This window comes from Caloenas nicobarica, chromosome 4 (assembly GCF_036013445.1).
Source record: "Caloenas nicobarica isolate bCalNic1 chromosome 4, bCalNic1.hap1, whole genome shotgun sequence".
In the NCBI taxonomy this organism is placed as follows: domain Eukaryota; kingdom Metazoa; phylum Chordata; class Aves; order Columbiformes; family Columbidae; genus Caloenas; species Caloenas nicobarica.
The window spans coordinates 12,563,617-12,586,376 of NC_088248.1; the positions used below are offsets into that span (position 1 = coordinate 12,563,617).

Sequence of the window (22,760 nt, forward strand, 5' to 3'; positions counted from 1 at the left end):
CAATAATGCTTCCCAGCAGAGTTTAACTGGATCCTGAGGATCACAAGCCTGTATGATCTGCTTTTCTATTGTCCTCGCAGGGATTTCACCAGGCATAAATAATGTGCACTGAAGAGATAAGGAGCTAGGAGGAAAAGAGGAAAAAAAAAAAAAAAAAAAAAAAGGCAGAGCAAAACAATAATGAAGTTGCAAGACTAGCTTGCAGTCTTTGGTCTACACTCCTCCAGGTCATAGGCTGTCAGCGATGGGCTCCCTTCTCTGAGGATGAATCTGCAAAAGTAAATTAATACAAATTATTTTGACACCGAGAAACACAACTCACGATTAGTTTCCCTCTATATCGTAACATGCGCATGCACAGAACCAATACCGTAATTTGTTATAAACCTGTAACCAACACAAATGGCAGTAAGAGTGAAGAAGCAATAGAGGGCAGGGAGATCATAGAGTGCACTAGTAGTCTCTTGACTTTCATCTAATCCTGATTCTTGAGAGACAGAGAAAACAGCAGGCTCTAATAACGTAAAGCCCCCATGTAAAATCTTTCTAGACCTTTAAAAAGAATAGCCAACATTCAGCAGTGCTCATAGGTATAATTAGCATAAGGTGCACCCAATACAGTAGGTCAGTATGACAGAGGGAAGAATTAGGTCATAGTACCTACTGTTAAGTAGGTGTCTGTGGTTCAAAGATGTGTTTGACAGTAACTTGCTCAAGCTAGGAAAACAAAATAAAATCAAAGAAAGGAAATATACTATTGCCAGTGTAACACATACTTCCTTCCTGAAGTTTCAACGGATTCTGGAAATGTTGTTACGTGTTGCTAGTAGCACACACACAAGTGCACACAGTACTTTGCTTACAAGAGAAACATTAAGAGTGAAATATTTCCAGCAGGGTTTTGAATTTGCCTAGGAGAATTGCTCTGCAGCTGCTACACAGTAACCCCATCATTCACCTCCAAACCCACAGTGCTGCTTATATCCAAATGTATACGAAAGAAAACTTGATTGAAAAGGACCACGTTTGTAGCAAGCAGTACAGTGAATCATCAATTTTGGTGACACCTTTTCCTTGCAGGCAGTAAAATTCATGTTATTTGTTCACGAATGCCAGGAAGAGCAACAATTAGCAGACTGGTTATTTGTGCAAGAAAAATAAATATAGGTATTTGTGTTCATTTCATTTCAAATAAATAGCCCTCTCTAACAGCAAAGAGGGTGGAACAAAACTTTTCTAACAAGAAATGTGCTTCCAAGCTTCACATAAAATATTGGTATTTGTGTTACAATATAACTTGGGAAAAAAACAAAACAAAACAAAACCAGACACCAAAACCCACAACACAGAGGACTTGTATATTCGAACACCTCAGGCAGCTATACAGTGGCAATGTCCCACGATCATTTTTGTTCTTTCTTAGTCCATCTCCCACTGAGACACACTGAGGTCACCCTGCTTATGCCAAGATGCTTTTGGCTCCTTAAGTGCTCGCCCAGCTGGTGCAAACCAGCAGATACCACAACACTGCAGGCATGGTCTGCCAGAGGGGAAAGGTAAACATGATAAAACACACAGTTCCCAAAAACAAAGAGTGTCTCTCACCTAAGATGGCACTAATAATTCAGAAAACCTTCCAGATACTTTGCAGTGTAAGCAGGCTTCAGAGCCCAGTGCAGAGTACTTTTACACTTAAAACACATGCAACAGGCAAAGAAAGGTAGACTCCACTTTACTGCAGTATTACTGCTACTTTAACAAGCAAATGGGATGGAATGAATTTTTACATTGTTTCCTTGGATGATCAATGAGGAACCAAGGATATTTCCAGATAGCAGACATGTTTCATCAAATCACCAGGAGAGAGAATGAGCTAATGAAAACATCCACCATGTAACCTGTCACCAGAAGATCACCATCAAGGTCCCCTTTCAGGCAATCCCCCTTAAATATCTTGATTTTTACCTACGTTTCCTCCTCAGAGGGAAAAAAAAAAAAAAAAGCCAGTGTGTGTGAAGCCATTTAAAATCTAACAGGTACTGAATGATAAATCCTGATATGTTGTTTCATAGAAATAAAATCATCAAATCATGCAGCTTTTCAAATTACACAACCTATTCCTCTTTGCATGAGTCTTTTATGCATGGTACCCTGAAAAACTAAATTTTCTGTGATCTTTAGTTCACATTGACTTTTCAAAGCAATAACTTTCTAAAAAATATAACTTCTCATGTTCTGAAGTTAGAAATTAAAGGTGTGCTAATGATCTTTGTGTTACATTGCAGTAGCTGACATCAATTCATATCAGTAAAAATCTTGAAAACAATCACATTTTCATTCCCAGGGGGAATGGCAAGCTACTAATTAAATTTCTGTCTCAACTACTTGGGAGCACAGATAATTTCTAATGTACACACTGAGGACAAGCTAATAGCAAAATTGTTTAGGGTTTGGGATTTTTTCCAGGGAAATTAAGATGTCAGTTAAATGATTTTTTTTCTGTCTGGTTTTCATTTAAGACCTCCACAAATCCATTTTTCAATTTTTCAGTTTTCACCTCTCCCTACAGATGTCATTAGTTTCAGTGGAAGACCCCACACTTCTCCCCCTTCTTCCAATTAGCTGTAATTATAACAACATTAGCAGCAGAGTAAGTACCTTGAGGGTAAAAGTCTGGAAAGCAGCTGAGTACGGAAGGGAAGAAGAGACGATACTATAATGAAAGTAAGCAGACACATCACACTTCATGTGCTGATCTGGGCATCCCTAGGGCTTTGCAGGTTGATTTCTGCTTTCCCTGGGTGTACCAAGACGAGGTGGTGACCAGCTGCTCTCACCTCTCCCATAGGCCTCCAGAAATACCCTTTGAACCAAGAGGCAGGTGAAGGGCTTCTCCCTCTGCCTGGCGTAACTGGATCCAAACCAAAAATGTACTGTTTAGGTTCTGAAGGTAACAAGGGGCAATGGGCACAGACTGAAGCACAAGAGGTTCCATCTGAATATGAGGAAAATCTTCTTTACTTTGAGGGTGCCAGAGCACTGGAACGGGCTGCCCAGAGAGGTTGTGGAGTCTCCTTCTCTGGAGACATTCAAAACCCACTTGGACACGTTCCTGTGCAATCTATTCTAGGTGTATCTGCTTTAACAGGTGGGTTAGACTAGATGATCTTCCAGAGGTCCCTTCCAACCCTAACGATTCTGTGATTCTGTAACTGGGGTTCTTAAATGCAGGTACTGAGACTCTTTCTGCCAAGAAAACAAATACAGTAAGATTAATTTTGAAAGTGAAAATGGCAATATGTGCCTGCAGCATGTGAAAAGGTTCTTGCTCTGAGTAGGCTTTGAGCAATAAACCTCTTTTCCAGAGAATTTTTCATTAAAAACTATATTCAGGGAAAATCTCCAAATTTTTTTTTTTTTCCAACTGTCTTTCCAATTTTGCACAGTCAGATAAGGAAGGAAGTCAACACTGCTTGCCAAATAAAATGACACTAAGTACACTTGCTGGAAATCATTCTGCCTCACTCCTTAAAGAGAAACAAACACACACGCACGCCTAACCAACTGAGAACAAAAAGATCAGAAACCGGTTCAGATACCTGTTCCAGCAACGCTGAGTAACACAGCACAGAAAGAGTTAGGAGCCAACGTCCCTCCAAAGAAAGCAATCTGGTCAAACAAGGCTAAGCTGGGAGGATTTAAGCACAGTTTAGGACCAGCTACCTGCACAGCAAAGTCCCAGGGGAAGGACCACGCCAGAGGCAGGCAGGAAGAATTATCCTCTTGGAAATACACTGCTGGTACAGTGAGACAACATCTCTCTTCCTTAATCTCTACCCATCTCCCATAGTTTACCTTTACATGTTGCCCTTCTCTCTTTATTGTGACCTTCAAGGAAACCACTTCACTTCTGTGGAAGCCTAGTGATTCCCCGCTAATCTTGCTTTGCAGACAAGTGGTTCCCTTGTGAGGACTACCTGAGTGGTCTTGCCCTGGCAGCCTTATCTCCATTGCAGCCTACCTACAGAGCATGGCTGCACACAAAGCATTCCTATCCATCCATCCATCTCTGTGCCCTGCCTGCTTTCAGCTGGAGAGCTTCATGTTTGGGAAGGTATGGAGAAGAAATATTGATGTTCACAGACAAGCTGACCTCTGGTATGACTTATCCGAGGTTTGTAAGCAGTTTAACAAGATGTGCGACTTGAAACTTTCTGCACACAAATGGGAAGAAAATGCTAGTAAAATACAGCCAATAAACCTGAATACAGCCCACACCCTCCTATTTACATCTACATTGAATATTTCTGGATTCAGTTCAGATCCCAGTGGTGGCATGGAAAACCAAACTCTTGAAAAGATAGCAGCATGAAAGAGCAAGAGCAAAGGATCCAGGTTAAACCCTCACCTTCCTGTGGCCAGGCAGACAGACAGGTGGCAGGTAAGTGCACCCTGCAGTGCAGCCTGGTATGGAAGTCACCCCAACCTACAGATACGCCTTTAGTACCTGCTGCATTGCAAATGCGCAAGGGCGTGGAATACTTCAAGTCAGTAAACACACCGTCAGAGACAGACATTTTTTCCCATCCTTTTTGGAAATCTATATATTATGTGGTAATTCTTCACTGTCCCATGCCACCCTTGTCAGGTCAAACTGTCTCCAAGCTTCTCTGCTCACCAATGGAAAGGCTGTGCTTTTCGAACTATGAAGCCTATTAAAACCATTTCTAGGGTTCCAAGGCCAGAGGGGCCTGAATGGTTCTTTGTTAACTCCCTAAAGAAAATGCCCCCAAGCCAAAGACATTTTTAAAAACAAGTTGAGTGGTCTATATTAAGCAGCCAGGGGGATCATCAACCTCTGGTTAAAGAAGGCAATTCAAAAATAACTGCGGGCAACTCTGGACAGATTAAAAAATGCAAAAAAAAATCATTTAAATCTTGATTAATGACTCGAAAACATAAAGAAAGGCCACAGAATTCCATCCTAGATCCCAGAATGTCTACGTACAGACAGTAGCTTTTATTTTACTTTTTAGGCATATGGAGAAGTAAAAATAGCAAGTGTAACCAAACACACATACCAAGATTACTAATTGTGTTTTGTCACCTCCACACACACACTCCTACCATCACATTCCCCTGTTCCAGGTGAACTAAGGCAGGGATAAGATGCTCATGCATTCTCTTGCATCATGCTCTGAACTCTGTGTTCAAGGAGATGCTGATGTGACTCAGCAAGCCTGTGGCACTTCTGGGAATAACTGCCTCTCTTCATAGAGCAACTTCAGCCTTACATCCCACAAGGGCTACAGACCCTCCTTTTCATCCAGACTAAGCACTAAAATGGCCCATAGGTACTTAACTGTATAACACAGAGGCAGATCACTAAAACCAACTAATTAAGCTCAAGTACTGCAAGGCCTACAGACCCTTCTTTTCAGTAGGATTAAATCCTTAAGTGGTCTGTAGATACTTAGCTGCAAAATACAGAGACAGACAGGTTACTTCACTGACAAGAAGCATAGGGTTGTTCTATGATGCTTTAGTCAAAGAACTGAGGACTACCCAGCATGTCGCTGAACATCACTTAACTGACACATTTCTTGAGAAAGAGGGAGCTGAGGTAGCGATGTTTAAGTAATAAGTGATGTTCACAAATCCAAACTCTGCACAGACACACGTGGTTTTTGCAAATAGCCATGTTTCGTTGCTGTATTCTTAGTAGCTTCCTTTAGCTTCACTCTCTTCATAAAGCTAAAATGTATAGATTTCATTTAGATAATTAAAATTGTCTTACTACTGTGGAACAATTCTTGTTCATTCTCATCTTGGAAAGGTTTAATGCAAAAAAGGGTATAACAGGGGGGGTTGAGTGTTATTTTTAAATCCTTTTCCTCACCTGTTCCTCTCATACTTCCTGTATTCTGATGAAGTTATTTCTAGGCTAATTAGAAAGTGCTCAAATCAAAAAGTGCCAGATCCAAACCATCATACCACTGTGAAAGTTCAGTGCTGGAGATAACACTGCTCCTCAAGTTTGTATATAACTGATCCTCTGTCAACTACCAAAACAGATTTGTGGGGAAAATAACATTGTGGAGTAGAAACTTTGGAAAATAGGATCAAGTAGGATTGATCAAATTCTGTAGCAGATTTTTGAAAAATTTTAAACATATTTCCATGATTATCCTTTTACTGTAGATACAGGAAAAGACGAGTTTATTACAGAAAACGGAAACACAAGCTAAGTCTTCACAGAGGCTGCAGTCCTTTAAGAAAGCCTTCTTTGAACAGGGCAGCAGCTCAGAAAAGTGGTGCCAGTCAGAAGAAAAGTACAGACATGACTACACAAGAAGCAAATAACCATGAGATTATGCCTGGTTACAGAAGAACCTGGAGATCCTAAGTCAGAGGCCCAAGGTACCTGGGTGCAAATACCTTCCTGCCCCACAAAGGAGGGGAGAGAGGGAGGAAAACACAAATCTAGGTACATCTGTATGAAACCACACACACACACAAAAAGTTCCTCCTTGATAACAATATGCCTTTACGGTCCCAATGACATAGCAAACTAGATATCAAATCTTTGTCCCAAAGCTAGTTAGAGTTGATGCAGAGAGTCTCATATATTTCAGATATCTTTAAAACAGACTTTTTTGGGTGGCATATCATAGAAAATAGCAGTTTTTTGGTTCATTTCACTTGTGTCAAGCTCTAAAGTTAAAACCTGTGACCCATGTTTCATAATTACCCCATAAGAAAAAACACCCAGTGTCAAAAGAAAATTTGTTCAGCTAAGGAAAATTTAAAGCTTTTCCCTAGGAGCACCAATCTACTGAAACAACATTTCTAAAGGAAACTGTCTCATGCTTAGGAATTGCTGCCTGATGTTTTGTTTTTCTATAATGAAGGCCTAACTCCAAAGAGATAAGATTTATTGGTGAGTTTATCTCCTACTGAGGAAATGAAAAATGAGAAATTAGACTCAGAAATGTTGCTACACATAGTAGCTCATTTAAACCCATCACTGTAATTAGCACTCAGACAAAATAGGGCAAAGAAAATGGAAAGATCATCAAGAATATTTTCAACACATTCTTTCCTTTTTAGTTTCTATCCTTCAAACCTTTCTCAAAACAATTTCCTTAAATGTCAATTTTTTATAGGTGACTATATAAAATACATAAATCCACACTAGTGCGCTTTCATAGTAGAAGCTGGACTTCTTTGTGATCAATGGCTAATAAAATAATCTTTGTTTTATCAGCCAAATTAAAAAGAACAAGAGCCCTGAAGATGTTAAAGCAGACATCCCACACAGTACAATGATGAGACTAGCTGAGAATTTCTCTTTATGGGGACTGAAGAAAAAAGGGAAGGGAAAACTCTGTGAGTGTTCTACTCCCCATCTCGCTGAGAAGGAGGTATTTGGATATTCTGGACAAGAAATAATAATAAAAAGACAGAGCATGGATTTTAAAAACGGGGTTTTTTTCAGGGATATGGAAGTCAAGTCATATAACCAAGCAGGCTAAAAGAAGGATTTTCTTTTCTTTAGAGCCCCTCATTGTACTGCCCTGGATCACAGCTGCAGTTGGTGGCTGGACACATTTTGTTTGCTATTATAAACATCCTTTCTGTATTCTCTGGTGCAATAAATCACTTCAAGTGGGAGGAACTACAAAATTAATCTCTTCTCTTGCAGTCACAGCACTACTTTCCCTATGACCACATCAGAACCCTCCAAACAGTTGCCATGCAATTGTGGGAAGCTCATCCTCCATTTTGAGAAGATACGTTCCTCAACCTCCCCTCTCTTCTGTGTGAATGTGGACAACAATAAACAATAGAAGAGTTCCTCTGCAGCCATCTTCTTCTTCTAGATACTACAAAACAGTTTTGGTGATGAGCCCCTGCCAGCCTATATGGTACCCACTCACGCTGAAATGTCAGACAAGTGAGGCACACACACTCCTGTCGTGCACATCAGCAAACTCTGATGGTCCCCTTGTGCAGAGCAGGGTGATGTATCGTTCATCTGAGATGGTATCTCTACAAATGGGCCCCTAGACTCGACAGCAGAACAAACACAAAACTTTAGGTGCCAGAATCCTCAACCACTTTTGAGGGGAAAGGGGTAGTTTAGGTGAGTTTCCAAAAGAGAAGATCCAGAGAGGCAGATTCCCACCTAGAACAATGTCCTTTCTTCCTTGTGCTCTATGGTGTCTATCATTTGAGTGGTCTGAACCAAGTACTTCAAAACACCCAAGAACTTGGCATGAATTCAAGTCCAGGCACAAATATTAAATACTCCTCCTGCTTTCCAAAAGACAGTTTGCACTCACACTTCAGCAACTAATTAACTTTGTGCATTTAAATGGTTTTATTTTCAGACCTGGCACCTTAAACTATCAGAGCAGATCAAGAATAGAAATGGGTATTTTGCCTTTAAAGTAAAACAACATGCTAAAGCCTGTACTTTCTTATCAAGGACTTCTAAAATCTGCCCCACCTTGGCCCCCAGGTTCACCACTTCATTAAACTTAGTCTTAGCTGGAGCAATAGAAGCTCCAAGGACAACTCTGAGGATATATTTTTTTCAGGACCCTTAGTAGGTGTTTAATGAGGCAAATGAGTGATCTTATAGTGTGTAATGGAGACATTTTATGAATTGCAATGAAGCTGAAAACCGTAGTGTAGATGATATTACATAAGAAACCTCATCTATGTTGCACGTACATCAGCCTCGGCTCTCTGAGGCAAAGCTGTCACGTAAGCACTCTACAGATAAATAGTAAAGTTTACTCCACATCCCTCAAAGGCCCCCATTTTAAAAAAGTACATTTAAAATACACTCTGTACAGCTGTTGTCTTACCATTTGCCTTGTGCTGCACATCTGGCGGAAACTGGTCAGGAACATACCACTGATAGTCTGGCTGCACAGAACAATAAAACATTATTACAGCAATATGGACTTCATAGACACTTCAAACAAAAGAACAGTGACATGTTAAAAATATAATTGTGCTGTAAAGTTTTTTACTAGTCATACAAAAGTAGTTTACAAAAAAAATAATCTTATATTTAGCTCTATATTTCCACTGATTGAGTCTTCAGCTTGCTTCCTTTTTTATGGCATGTGGTTTAGATGCTGTACTCATCAGAAATATTGGTGTAAAAATCTTGCTAGATCTCACAAATCAAAACAAACATTAACAGAAACAAAACAGATTTTAAAAGAGCTTTATAGTATACTGTGGCAAAGGAATTAAGTGCACTGCAAGATATTAGCAGACATCATATTTTTAACTGGCTCCATCCTCTGTACTAAAGAAGCCCAGAGAAACCTGGCACACATCAACCTGACAGGTGAAGCTGTTCCAATTTGAATACGTATAACACATGTAGTATGTTTCAGTGTGATAGGAATAACCCATTTAATAAAGTTCTCTCCCCTCCTCCCTTCCCCACAGGTTAGCATTAGTGTTACAATGACATTAGCTGTTGTCACATAACTTCCTGAAAATACTGTGGGGTAGGAAAACTCCCCTTCTTTCTTATGAGAGAAAGTATTGGGAAGGTTGTGTCCAGGGAAATCCTGGAAGAAAGAAATACTGCATTACAGTTTATACCACACACAGTGGTAAATGAATAGCAAAATACCACTATGGAAAACAATTTTGGGACCAGACAGTTCCGTTGAAGTTGTATTAAACTGTCTATGGGGTTTGAGTAGCACATGCAAGCCTGCCAAATTCCAGGTAATTACTGCTTCAAATTAGTTAAACTGGGAAAATAATTATTGTTTTGCAGAAATTACTCTGACAAAATCCTGAGTAGTCCCAAGGAGCATCTTACAGATTTCAACTTGTGGGAAAAAAATTTAATTGACTTCTAAAGAAGCCTTGCCTAAATTAAGATGGCAGGATGAAGCTGTAGATACAGAAAACAGATTTAACTTTTATGTATGCTGTCATCCATAGTTACACAGCAGTAACCACTATCATATGCTGTTAGGAAAAAAAAGGAACTGTCCTATATTCACTGAAATTATACCATCCACAGGAATTCTTAACTAATTCTATGCTTGTGGGCTAAGAAAATAGGCTTTGATACAAAGCAAGACTCTGCTTTACTGTAAGCAGAGGTAGTTTTTCATCTGATGGCTCAAAATATATTTATTTGCATTGCTTTTTTTGAGTTTCCATTGAATTTTCTGCTCTCTGATCAACCCTTCTCTTTCACAGGTGCTTACACTATGCAAACTCGAATAAATTTCAGAGACTAGAGATGTATTTCACATCAGACTAAGCAAAATGCTTTGACTAACAACGTAACAAGGAACAAAAAGTTGCAAAATATAGAAAGAATGAAAAAGCAAAAGCATAGACTAAACACACAGGATTACGTATGTTAGCTCAGGACACTCATTAAATTCTAACACCTTTCTTCATTGCTAGCAAATTGCTCAGGGAGGTATCAAAAGCTCAGAGCAGCAACGCTGCACTCACACAGAGAAAGAATTTCAAAGAAAACTCAGAATGAAACTAGGAGTTACAAAGCAACCAGTCAAACTGACCCCAGCACTCTGGCAGGAATGGCAAAGTTGTAAACCTGGTGATAACTTTCATCATCTGGGTTTCTAATTCCACGAGGATAATCTGGGACAGTGTCCAAATTGCCATGAAAAACATTGTGCAATACTTCCAACTGATAAATAGGCAGATAAGCACTCTCATGAAACATGGAAATTACTTGTTTGACCACAGCTTTTCCAGTGGATTTCTGCAGTCTGAAAGCATTTTGCAAATTCAGGTATAATTTCTCTAATAATTAGCATCTTTCAATATGTGACAGCTTTAGAGCCAGAAACAGATATTGTGTATTTAAAATGACATCCACCATGTTTAAATGCATTCTCACTAGATTTGAACAAGCCCACTTAGATGCACTTCAAAAAAATATCATTCTTTGAAGCACTATTTTTCTTGAAATAGACAACTCCGCCTCACATAACCTGCCCTTGTGCAAAGTTATTCTTCTTCATGCTGAGGAAGACAGAACCCTGTTGTGTGGCAGGAAAAAAAGGCATTCCTAAAGCATTCACAGCCAGAGTGTCTCAGCCTCAGTAGAGCCTTATCCCTCGCGTAATCCTGTTTCACAGCAGAGTACCAGAGGGAAGATACTACTCGGTACAAGAGACAGCACCTGGGATTTCAACCTTGCAGGTTAATAGCAGCGCTGCGTATCCTGTTGATAGCTTGTCTGCCCACCCCGGAGTACATACGGGGAATGTGAGATTGTGCAGTCTGGCTACAGTGGGATTGTCTGACAGTAGGACAGTTATATTACCTATGAATGCAGAAGCTGCAAGTAAAGAAGGAAAGTCATTTTCCAAAGACAGGGCCAAAGGAAGAAATACCCAGTGTAAGACATGGAAATAAGACATATAAGTCGATAAGATTTCCTAGACTCAATAAAGGGAAGTGACCAGAATAATGCTGACCACAGACAGTTTCTCATTTTTGCCACTATCATGTATGTTGAAGGCCCAGAAGTGGGCTCCAGACAGCATCTCCATATTTATGAACTTGGGTTACTATATAGCTAGACAGGGCTCTAAATGTGTGTCCTGGAAGTCAATTAATCTAAGAAATTAGCAAGAGTCCAATCAATCAACCTTATTTTTTTAATTAAGGAATGACCATCGGTATCATCGAAAACAAATGTATAATAATCCCTTTTTTATTCTTAGTGATAGTATAGATAAATAGCATTTGCCAAAGTAAATTTAAAATATATGAGAACATATACAACTCATCAACTATGTATTTAAATCCCTGCAATTTTTCCTCTGTGGGCAGAGGCTTCTGTTGGTTACGCACTGATTTGCAGATAGCCAGGGAAGAAAGACTGTACAGAGATCAGGAAGGCTGTTCCAGACCTAAGGCTAATTCTAAAACCAGTACAAAAATCTTTATATGGAACCGACAACGAACTGGGAAACAACAGATTTATTTACTGGTGAGGATGGCACTGTGACAGCACCACATTATTCTCCTGTGGTCACGATGCTGTGAGAAAAATCAGTGCCCTTGTGAAATGGGAGACAGTGGACACCTTACTGAGTGCTGCTGCTGCTCATGAGGCCTACGAGAGGCTGGATGTTCTTGAGGATCTTGATAGTGAAGAACGAGTCCACGGCTTCCATAATTAGCACATGGTGAACGAAAGTGTGAAGGTGGGTAGCTGGGCCTCTCAGACTGTACTGGGAGGTCTTTTGTCTGTTAAAAAATAAGAAAAGCAAGAAGAAATGCATTAGTAGTGGGAGACGATGACCAGCAGAATATACATGTACAAATTCATCAGTAAAAATAACAGGGAAGAAACCCTCCTCTCTCAGCATGTGTTGTAATACTGCTCATTTAGCTCCATCGGACTGTTCATGATTTAAAAATACATTTAAGAAAGCTGACTTATGCCATGCCAGAGTCTTGACACTTTTTATGTGAGAAAATATTGGTTTCAAGATACAGCAAGCAGTTTTCTGGGTGTTTTCTACATTCAAGAAGCATTTTCGTGACACGTAGTTGTTTTCAGTAGTTTGAAATAGAACTACATGGACAGGCACTTGCATAATAAGAAAAATTAATAATTTTGGTAAAAGACCAAAGTTGATGGCCTCAAGATTTGCATCTGCCTTTTCTTTGACCCTCTGTCTCCTAGCAGTCAATGGGAACTTGCCTAAGGACAGAGCAGTGAAGCGTAAAAGAAGCATCACAACTAAATAATTTGACTTAAGAAAACAAACTAATAAATATTCTGTATGGCTCCTCTCACATTTAAAATCCTTCACGAGCTCTGCTTAATCAAATCCCAAGGCAGGAAAAGACAAACAAGATTTCCAATTGCAAACTCCGAGCGCCCCAACTACTCGGCAGCGACTGCCTGTGTGCGCTGTGGTAGAGGCAAGGCAGCGCTCCGTGAAAAAGGAGGAATTGCACAGCGGCAAATGCCACTGGAACAGGCTGCCCAGGGGGGTTGTGGATTCTCCTTCTCTGGAGACATTCAAAACCCGCCTGGACGCCTTCCTGTGTAACCTCACCTAGGTGTTCCTGCTCTGGCAGGGGGATTGGACTAGATGATCTTTCGAGGTCCCTTCCAATCCCTAACATTCTGTGATTCTGTGATTCTGTGAATGCTGTGGAACAGCTGAGGCACTGCGAATTCACACCCTGCTTGCTCTCTCTCTTCTGCCCATGGCCACAAATAATCTGTGGAACAAATTGAGGTCAGCGACTGCAGTTAAACATGCACAGAGGATAGTTAAAAGCCTGCTGCTGAGCCTCCTTGTGCAGGTGAGCCTCAGGCACAACTCCAGCATCCTCCGTTTCCACTAGAACACACCAGCAAGTCCCAGCATCTGTCCTGCAGCTAATTTCCAGTTACAGAGCTGCTCCTCTGGCAGGCTAAGAGAGGAGGAAGGAAGGAGGGCGCTTGTTCTCAAAATGTAAAGAGCTCAAACCCTGCCGCTCTTCCCACCACATCTACTGCCACTGGCTTTGGTGACTGACAAACAGAAGGAGGTGCCGGGAGTGGTAAGAAATTGAGATAATGCCTCAATGCATCTGAGGACCAGCATTTCAGTGACATCCAACAAACAGGCACAGGAAAATGAAAGCATATCAGCCGCTCTGTCTTTCTAGTTGTTCCTTTGCTTTCAAACAGGTCTTAATCTGTGTAGAAATGAAATATTCACCCTAATAAATCAACTCCTCAAAAGCCGCATCCAAAGCTGTTCCTGTTGATGCAATGCAGGAACAGTCAAATTGTACATGCACATTACACAGCACTTGTACAGCCCTTCGGGTATGTTGTACATGTGCATTGCAGTTGGCATTTCTCCTGATCTAGAGCAGCTGGCGAGGAGTGGGAAAGGCCTTTTAGCCCCATTTTTAGTCCTGCTCTCCACCATCACTGCTGTGAGAGGTTCTCACAGAGTCCATTGACCCGTTGGAGTTGTGTCAGAAATTTAGTCTTTTATAGTCTCTAAACAATGCAAAACTATAGAGGAAGAAGGCATTTTTGAGTACTCTATCCCCTACAAAAAAAATTCTTTACCTTATTGAACCACGCAGGAGTGGGCTGGTGGGTGGGGGAAATATACCTAGAGGTTACTGCAGGCAATACTAACAAATTTGTCCAGGCATTTCTACATGACTGGGATGCCCCGAGTGGCAATCATGGCATTCCCTCTTGCACCGCTATTTGTGTACTTGCAATGTTTCCAAGTAGCCTTAAAGCATCGACTAGCCTGAGGCTCTGCTGCAGCAGCGCCCGGTGTCAGCCAGGACACCCAACCTGCTCTGCACTCCAGCTGAAGGTGATGGGAGTGAGGGGCCCTTGTCAGCACCTTGACTCTGATTCTGTTGCAAGACCCTACTAGTATCAGTGCATGGGTTGGTTGAGAATAAGCCAGTACTGCCAGTTTCTGCTTCACAACGTTGGAGGGCACAATAAATCACCACAGAACACTTTGGGAATCAGCCGTTCTCTTAAAACATTGCACAATTTTGTCAAGACAGGAAACCTCAAAATTACATCATTTTTAAAGGGTATTGAGAAAGCTCAGAGTTTTGCATGCCGTGATTTTGCTTTGGCTTCCTGAATGTCTGTGAGCAGAATCCTGACACCACTGCAAAGAAATAAAAAGGATGTTGCAAAAAAAAAACTATTACAGTGGCTGCTCAGCTAATTTGGATGGAGACAAGTTGTTTTTTTTTTTTCTCAATGATATTAGCATTACTCTGTAATCCCAAAGCAGAAGTCAGAATTCATCACAGAAGCTTTTTATTTCAAAAGCTGGTTTGATGTTACAACTCTTATATCAAGTGCCAGTGAAACAACCAACAATCCTCTGGATTTGTTTTTGGTTCCCCCTCCCCTCCATTTTAAGACATGTTTGAAGAGTTTTTGCAATAAACACTCCCTTCATCTTCTTAATTTGGAAGAAGTCTCTAATCATTTCTCATCTTCTTACTGCATTGCTTTGGAATTATTTCATCCCAGGTGGTGACCTCATATAAAATCCAATGTCAGTTAATGGAAGCCAGAAAGCCTTGGGTTGTGTGGAAAGTGAGAAAATAAAAATAAAATACATATGTGCCAGCAATGGAAGCTTTCTTTTGATTCATACCTGACGGTTTAGTTTACTCAGTTGAGACTGTAATCTCTCATTTATTTTCTGCAATTCTTCTTTCTCCTCATTAAGTCGTTCTCTGTCAGATCTCTCTTTTCTGAAGTCTTCTTCATATATTTTTACCTGCAATCATTATGATAGAGTATGTGAAATTCAGCAGAGGCACAATGGAAATTTTCATCCACTTTGGTTGGTTGGTTGGTTTTTAAACACTAGCCAAGCAGTAGGGTACCTTGCAAAAGGATCCCTCCTCTTTACAATCCTGCAATCAAAAGCTTCCCTCATCTTTTTAATGACCAATACAAAGTGACAAGCAACGGCTATTCTCCAATGGCACCTGTTAGTCAAAACACTCCACACCTTCTGTATTTATAGATCCCTGTAATTTAAAAGGCTGTCTGGCAGACATCAGTTTTAAATATTCTTATAAATAAAATAGCAAACACTAAACATATAAATCTTTTAAAGTGATAAACAGTAGTAGGACACTTTACCAACACTTTTTTTCCAGTTTTCTTTTCAATTATGAGCACTTCAATCTCCCCTCTGTACCTTGGATGCAAGCAGTTAGCATCTGGTGGAGATGGCACGTGCTGGCACAACATGAAAAACTGACTTGTAGCATGCAGTCTGACAGAACATTATCACCTTATCCAACCTAACAATGAGCCAATATGATCAAATAATATCCTGCCTTTTTATAGCCTATTGAATACCAATGTGATGAGACTGACCGTAAGCCTGCTTTGCTTTACATTTTTCGATAGTTGTCTGCAGCTTTACCTTACCCACTGTGCTCATTGTCTAACTAAGGTGTGACCCAAAGGGCTAATCTGTGCAGAATAAGTGAGAGTATCTAGAGCCATGGTCACATATGAATGACCAGAAGACTGGGACTTGTCAGCCTGGTCAAGGAATTTAGACCTTGGCTGGAGCACTGTGGAAAAAAAAAAACAAACCTGTAGGAGGCTATCGTGCCCCAGATGTTAGAAACTACATGTGGAAAAAAATAATTGGCCCGTCTATCTCTTGTCTGCAATACTGGACCTTAGTTCATCCTCTCAAACTGCAGCCCAAAGAGCCTACCCACCACAGTGTAGAAGCAGAGGGAAACGTTACATACACAATTCAAAATGGAAATACAGTGGTTTGACCCTGTCCCTAAAAGATAAGCTGCGTTCCACGTACTGAAGGATGCAATGGCTTAGCTCTTATGTCACTGGGAATCATAGTGCTTCATCCCATTAAAAAAATATCTGACCACGAGAGGCACAGGCAGCAAGCACACAGATTCAGAAGCAAAACACAAATCTGTAAATTAATTGGTATTAAGCTGACTGGCTTAGTTCTTCAGCTAATGGGCAGGCATCTAGCTGGTAAGAAGCTGAAGGTTGATGGCGCTTCTCCTGACAAATAACAGCAAAAGCACATTGGGGTTGGAACCACCACCAGAATTTTAAAAAGTCCTTTCCTGTCCTCTCAGTTGATCACTAAATCTCACCAAAGAACTTCCTTATTGTGGCTCATGCCCTGCCCATCATACAGATGCAGTTTTCTTTTGCTGGCAGCAGCACTGTGACTTCACAGGACTAGAGAAATGTTAATACCTCAGGGGAAGAAAAAAGTCAACACAGGGTTCTACAAATTATTTTCACAACTTACCTGTCACAGCTATTTTTTGCAAGGTTTTTTTCATACCAAACAGCCTCAACTAGATATAACTCCCTTCCTGAATAACACTGTGTAAAATGAACAAAGACTTTCTGTGTGGCTGCATGGGGACTCGGCTCCACAGCCTGTGCCTGAAGAAGATGTGAGTGCCCCTGACCCTCTGAAGCAGAGGCAAAGCTGTCGGTTGCAGAAATCCAGGTCTCTTGCATCCCTGCCCACCTATATGCTTCTCTCCTCAGTATTTCCTCATTTCTTCTCTCCTGATTCCCTCTCTGCTGTCCCATCTCCTTCCCGCTTCCCAGCTGTATGATCTGTTGAAGCTGCAAGGGAACCAACATTTTCACAGTTTTGCCATTTTCTCAGTTGCCTTGAGAAAGACGGGGACACCTCCCAAGGAATTAATGCCTTCATCTCTTCTGCAGTGGCCAGTGACAGGCTGATGACAGCCAAGCTCTAGTGAGACTCTGTCATGCCACTCTTTGTCCCAAGAGTCCCTCTTCCGTACAGTTAAAGCCTCCTGCTCCATTTCGTGCAGAAGGAAGTCTGGGCTCACTGTACTGATTTATACAACTAGAAAAAGACATTCATAAAATGGTTACCCCATGAGAATTCTGGAAAAAAAAATGGTTTACTCTATTTTATTGTGTAGAATGAAATAATTCATTACTGTACAATCTAGTGCAGGATTTTATTCTCCAGCATGTGGCAAGCATTACGTTAGAGAACAAAATCTGGCTCCACTGTCAAACGTGACAGAAACAAGTATTTTATGCCTATTGAATAAAATTCCCATTTTGATCACATCCATTTGTGTGTGTGTCAATAATATTAACCCTAACGCTGCCCAAAATGACAGATCTAAAAGGTAAAATCATCTGAAAAGTATCGTGTTTTTAAACAGATTCTTTCATATGGAAAGAAAAAGAGAGCACAAAGCACAGAATTCAGATTAAGAATAATAAATACACTTTTCTATAGTGGCTGCTATGCAGGTTACAGATGCAAATGTTTCGCCTCATGCTTTGAGCAGTTGCAATGCCAACACTTTGTTTTTCCAAGACCAGGATTCTTAGATAATTCACTACAATTTCAACTTCTAAGAAAAAAAGAGAAGACAACACAGGCAACAGATTCATCAGTAACTCATGAAGTTTGGTGTTACCTCTGGATGAAATTCATCCCCTAGCAGAGAGTTGATGGGGCATCTCTCCAAGAGTCCCAAGAGCCATTCTGCTGCTTCAAGTCCTACACAAGGCCTTTCTCCAGTCCTCTGCAAGGACTCAGTTTCACTTCACGGATGTTGCTGTGATGACAGCATCTTAGGAAACATCATTCGAACGGGCCACAGCTAAAGTGGGTCTTCCTTTCAAAAGCCCTGTATTATATCAAGTCTACCAGGCACAGTTCTTAGGAGACAGGGCAAAATTGTGCTGCATGAAATTCATCCAGTCTGAATTCTAGCTGTTCTCACCTGCTGTCTGAGAACTTCAAGTTGGATTCTCATGTCCTCAAGGTTGCTCCTGTCATCCTTCTTTGAAGGAGTCCCAGGAACAGATGAGTGCTGCTTTTTCAACACATCCAGAAGGGCCTGCAATGTCAAATACCAAAATTACTAAACAGAGATTCACTACATCCAGAAAGTCCCTTTAGTTTATTAGAATGTTTTCTCTCTAAATAAACAGATCAGAGTAAGTCACAGACTTGTGGAGCAAGTTGCAGTTGCTTCAACTATATACATTAGATATAAAACCCATGAATAACATATATTTATGACCAGGTCCAAATTTTCAAAGTGCCCACACTACATTCATGAATTTGAGACAGTGTTCTTTAGAGGACTGTGGTTTTACTTATAACTATAAACAATGTTTACCTGTGGAAATCACAGCTGCAAATCTCATTCATAAACACCATTTCTCTGTGCAAGTCAGAATTTGGGAAAACAAAGACAGGTGTCTAAATTCAGTTGAGGCCAAAAGCCAGAAAACCAAAAACCCAGGAACACAAAAGCAATATTCAAAGATGGTCTAAAAATGTGTCTATAGTACAGTCCATCTGAAGCATTTTTGCAATAAGCGTACAAATTTCTTCAACTGGAACCGAAGTAAACCCTCCAGCCAAGAGGAAGTTATGTAGTCTCTATGGCTCGTCACTAGAGGGAGTTATGAATACACACACTACATTGATAATGCTCTTACTCATTTTTCAGTCAAATTCTGCCACAGTTCTTGGCAGGTTTTATTTACTTCTAGCAGTATCACGCAGCTCTTCCTTGGACTAGAAAAAATTTTTAAATCACTCTTACCCCTCTATCTATAACCACGCAGTACACATATGGTATATTTTGGTTTTAGACTATTCAGTACTTTTCAGTGTCTTTTACATAAGATATGGACTCAGTTAACATCTCCCTCTTGCTGGCCACAGTCCATTCATGTCATAAGGGAAGGAGGAAAGATAATTTGAAGGGGGAAGAGGCAGAGGGGAATGTGGGCAAGCAGGAAAACCAGTATCTAAAGTAACCCAAGGACTAGCACATTGCAGTGCTCTGCACAAATAGTAAAATAAATAATCGAAACAGGTCTTGGCCATGGATCGCCAGCAGCAGCAAGAATCAGTGAAGTTTGACAGTATTGCGGTACATATGATACATTCCCTGGCTGACTGCAACCCAGATCCTTTCCCAGGTGCGTGGTTTGCTAAGTGTACTGCTCTTCCACCTGCCTACGTGGGATATATCTCGATCTTGCTGACAATGACGGAATTATGAGACTCATCTGGACCACAGGGGACCTCTGGATGTCCGAAAACCTGCTCAGCGCTGAGCCAGGGAGGTCAAGTTGCACAGGGCCTGTCAACTGAGCATTAAGCACCTCCAAGGAAGATGATCCCACAGCCTCTCCAGGCAACCTCTTCTAATATTTGACCACTCTCAAAAGAAAGCGCTTCAGATGCCCTAAGTCAAAGATAACTGAGTGTCTTGCTTCCTTCACAGCATATCATTTTCCCAGTCATCTGCTGCACCCACTTTTTATGTGTGTCTGTCTTCTGTTAAAGCTCCTTCACTGGAGTGGGTGTATCTTACTGACCATGGCCATCCTGATGTTACCAAATGGTAACCTGCCTTTAAAGCTGAGGTATGTATATGCATAAGCCATTGATGATTCGCTTGATTCTTGAACAAATGGCACTATATTGACTATTTTTCTTCTAGCTGACTTCCTAGAATCATATAACGACACAGACCTACTAGGTATTTGGACAGTTCTTCAGGTTTTTTTGTTTATTTGGGGTGTTTTTTTGAGAATGTTCTACATCTTACGATTGTGGAGGGGAAAAAAAAAAAGAAATCCAGAAAATTTGATCTTCAAAAGGTTAACAGTAGAGAAAAATAAGGTGAAGATTTTTTTTTTAACCACATTTGGAAGCAATATTGTAAGAAACCGAAGCACGAATAAAGCTGAATTAGTTTAGGGTCATACTAAAACCAGATCAAAATCTTTAAGGAAAGATTGTAAGAGACATTATGAGAAGTTCTAGGTATGGGGAAAAAAGTAAAATTCTGTAATGTTGCTATTAGATCAATAGCAAATCATTGAGAATTATGTCATTGTAGGAGACTTGGGTTCCCAAGTATAAAATGGAAACTAAGCACTACTAAAGCTAATGACTCAAAGACGTAACAGGAATACTTTTCTTTCAAAATTCCCATCACACTGACCTGAAAAAAGGTGGGGCTGTTTTAGAGTAATTTATGGAAGAAATGAAGATACTACTGTTCCCTGTATTTAAAAAACAAATGGGAATAAAATGATGAGATGCTTCAAATTAAAAGTAAATAAGCTATTTTAAATAGGTAACTAGGATTCTAAACTTCAAATGAGCAAATTTCAGAAATGACAAAGAACTTCTAAGCACCTTCTATAATGTCCCGTATGCAATTTTTGCAGATCTTTTGGCTACTCCAACTTCATTAAAAGTCAAATACTAGAAAACCAACTAAACAATCCACTCCAGCCCCTGGAAAATAATATCTCAAGGAAGATGAAAAAAAATTGTTTAAGAAAAGGCTTGATGGGCAGCTAGATTAATAATTTCAAGAAGAAAAATTAAAATGCCTTTAGGAACTGGAGAATGGATTTAATCTCAAGAAAAGCTATCACTTTTTCGTAGCTTTTAGATGACAGCACTGGGTAAGAGAGACAGTCACACTGAGCTGTATGTTGCAAAACTATGTGGAATATATACATGTATAATATAAAATATATACATAACTATATTTTTTTCACTGTAAACATGAGTAGAAGGAGGAAGGCCTTACACAGGAAAGCAAGACTGAAGACAGTATTTCCAATGAGAAGGATAACACAGAGCACTGTGGCAGTGGCGGGATGGCTAACAGCAAGGAAAACTTATGGATGAGAAAGAACTCACAGCTCACCGAGTTAAACTGAGCTTGACTTAATATGGTGTTAAATAATATTCATTCAGAAGTACTGAGATCTGAAAACTGAAATTCCAAGACAAGCAGCACAGAGTTTTTCTGAAATTTTCAACATCAAAAATGGAACTGTATGACTGATAAATAACTAACTTGGTCCCCAAAGTTATGAAAAGAACAAGTAGTCCATGCAGCTAGAAAGCTCTGAATCTAGCCTCATGAGTGTGCCAGACTTGGAAGGAAATTTTGAACAGAATTACCTTACAGACATGAGAAATGGAATGAAGTAAAGCACTCTTCAACCTGATGTCTTTCATAAAAAAGAGACTTAAAAAGAAATTCTTAACAGGGGAAATACATTAGAGCTTGTTAGTCTACGTTTGAATATCAGTTGAGATGACACTGCAGCGAAGTTATGAAATAAGTCAGAAATTTGGCTTGAACTATATGGTGAAGGAGAAAACAGCCACAGGAAAGACAACATTCTTGGTAAATGGCATTGCAAGCTATTATGGTATTGCAACATCACTTTCATGCTGCAGACACCAAAGTAAGATCAGACTCTATACTTTAGTTACTCTGGATGTCAGGATCAAAGTTAGATGAAGTCAAAAGTTAGAAGATGAATGTACTTAAAGTAAAAAGGTGAATGTACTTAGAAACAAGTAGTAAGGTCTTCTATAAACTGAGAACTAAGCAGTTTAAAATGACTGAGATGAAAAACATTAATATTAACAGGCATAGTTGTATTTTAGAAGACCCAAAGAGCTGCGTCAGCTTAGCTAAACTGTCCTCTAGTGAAAGTATGACTATTCTCTGTAGCTATAGGGAAAGAGCAAGTGCTCCTGGGAGCAACCATGTTTTCACTAGAGGACAGTTCTGCTTCACAGAGAGGACAGACCTGCTTCACACGAGGCGTGAAGATCTGTTCAACAGCAGATCTGTAGCACACGGCTACCAAAAGAGCAAATGAATATCATCTGCCCAGAATAAATTCAGCCTAATTGAAACAGATGAAAGCGTTTAATGAAAGAAGGGTTACAGTTCCAGAACAGCCTTCCAACAGAAGCACAGTAGAAGGAGCTCAATTATTTTTAAGGAAATGTTGCTTGATTTTGGAGAATTTGTAAGAACTTCAATTCACTGAATATGCAATAGCAGGAGACTGGACTTAAAAGAGCACAGAGGGTCCTCTCCAGTCTCACCTGCATTCAGGACATGAGATTTGAAGAACGCAAATACACGGAAAATCAGTAAAGTATTATTCATGGGAAAGTATGTTACATTACATTGATGTTTCATTGAAAAATATGGTCTGTTTACCCCCTGTCTTAGTTACAACCACATGATAAGATAGGACGGCAAAATAAAACATTGAAATAAGTTGTTTTACAAACAGTGCCTTGAAAGAAAGTTACACTAAATCTTGGAGGAAATCTTGTCAATGA

The 22,760-nt window shown here is 40.1% G+C and overlaps 1 protein-coding gene across 1 annotated transcript in view; it reads right to left on the reverse strand.

Annotated features, from left to right (window-relative positions):
- Nucleotides 1–238: 238 nt before the first annotated feature.
- Nucleotides 239–22,760, reverse strand: part of TNIP3 (TNFAIP3 interacting protein 3) — a 63,198-nt gene continuing 40,676 nt past the window's right edge. Inside the window, exons 9-13 of the mRNA XM_065633875.1 lie at nt 18,343–18,459; nt 15,198–15,323; nt 12,127–12,285; nt 8,877–8,937; nt 239–270 (exon numbers count right to left, since the gene is read on the reverse strand). Of these exons, the coding sequence (XP_065489947.1) occupies nt 239–270; nt 8,877–8,937; nt 12,127–12,285; nt 15,198–15,323; nt 18,343–18,459 (495 nt within the window). The remainder of the gene's footprint in view (nt 271–8,876; nt 8,938–12,126; nt 12,286–15,197; nt 15,324–18,342; nt 18,460–22,760) is intronic.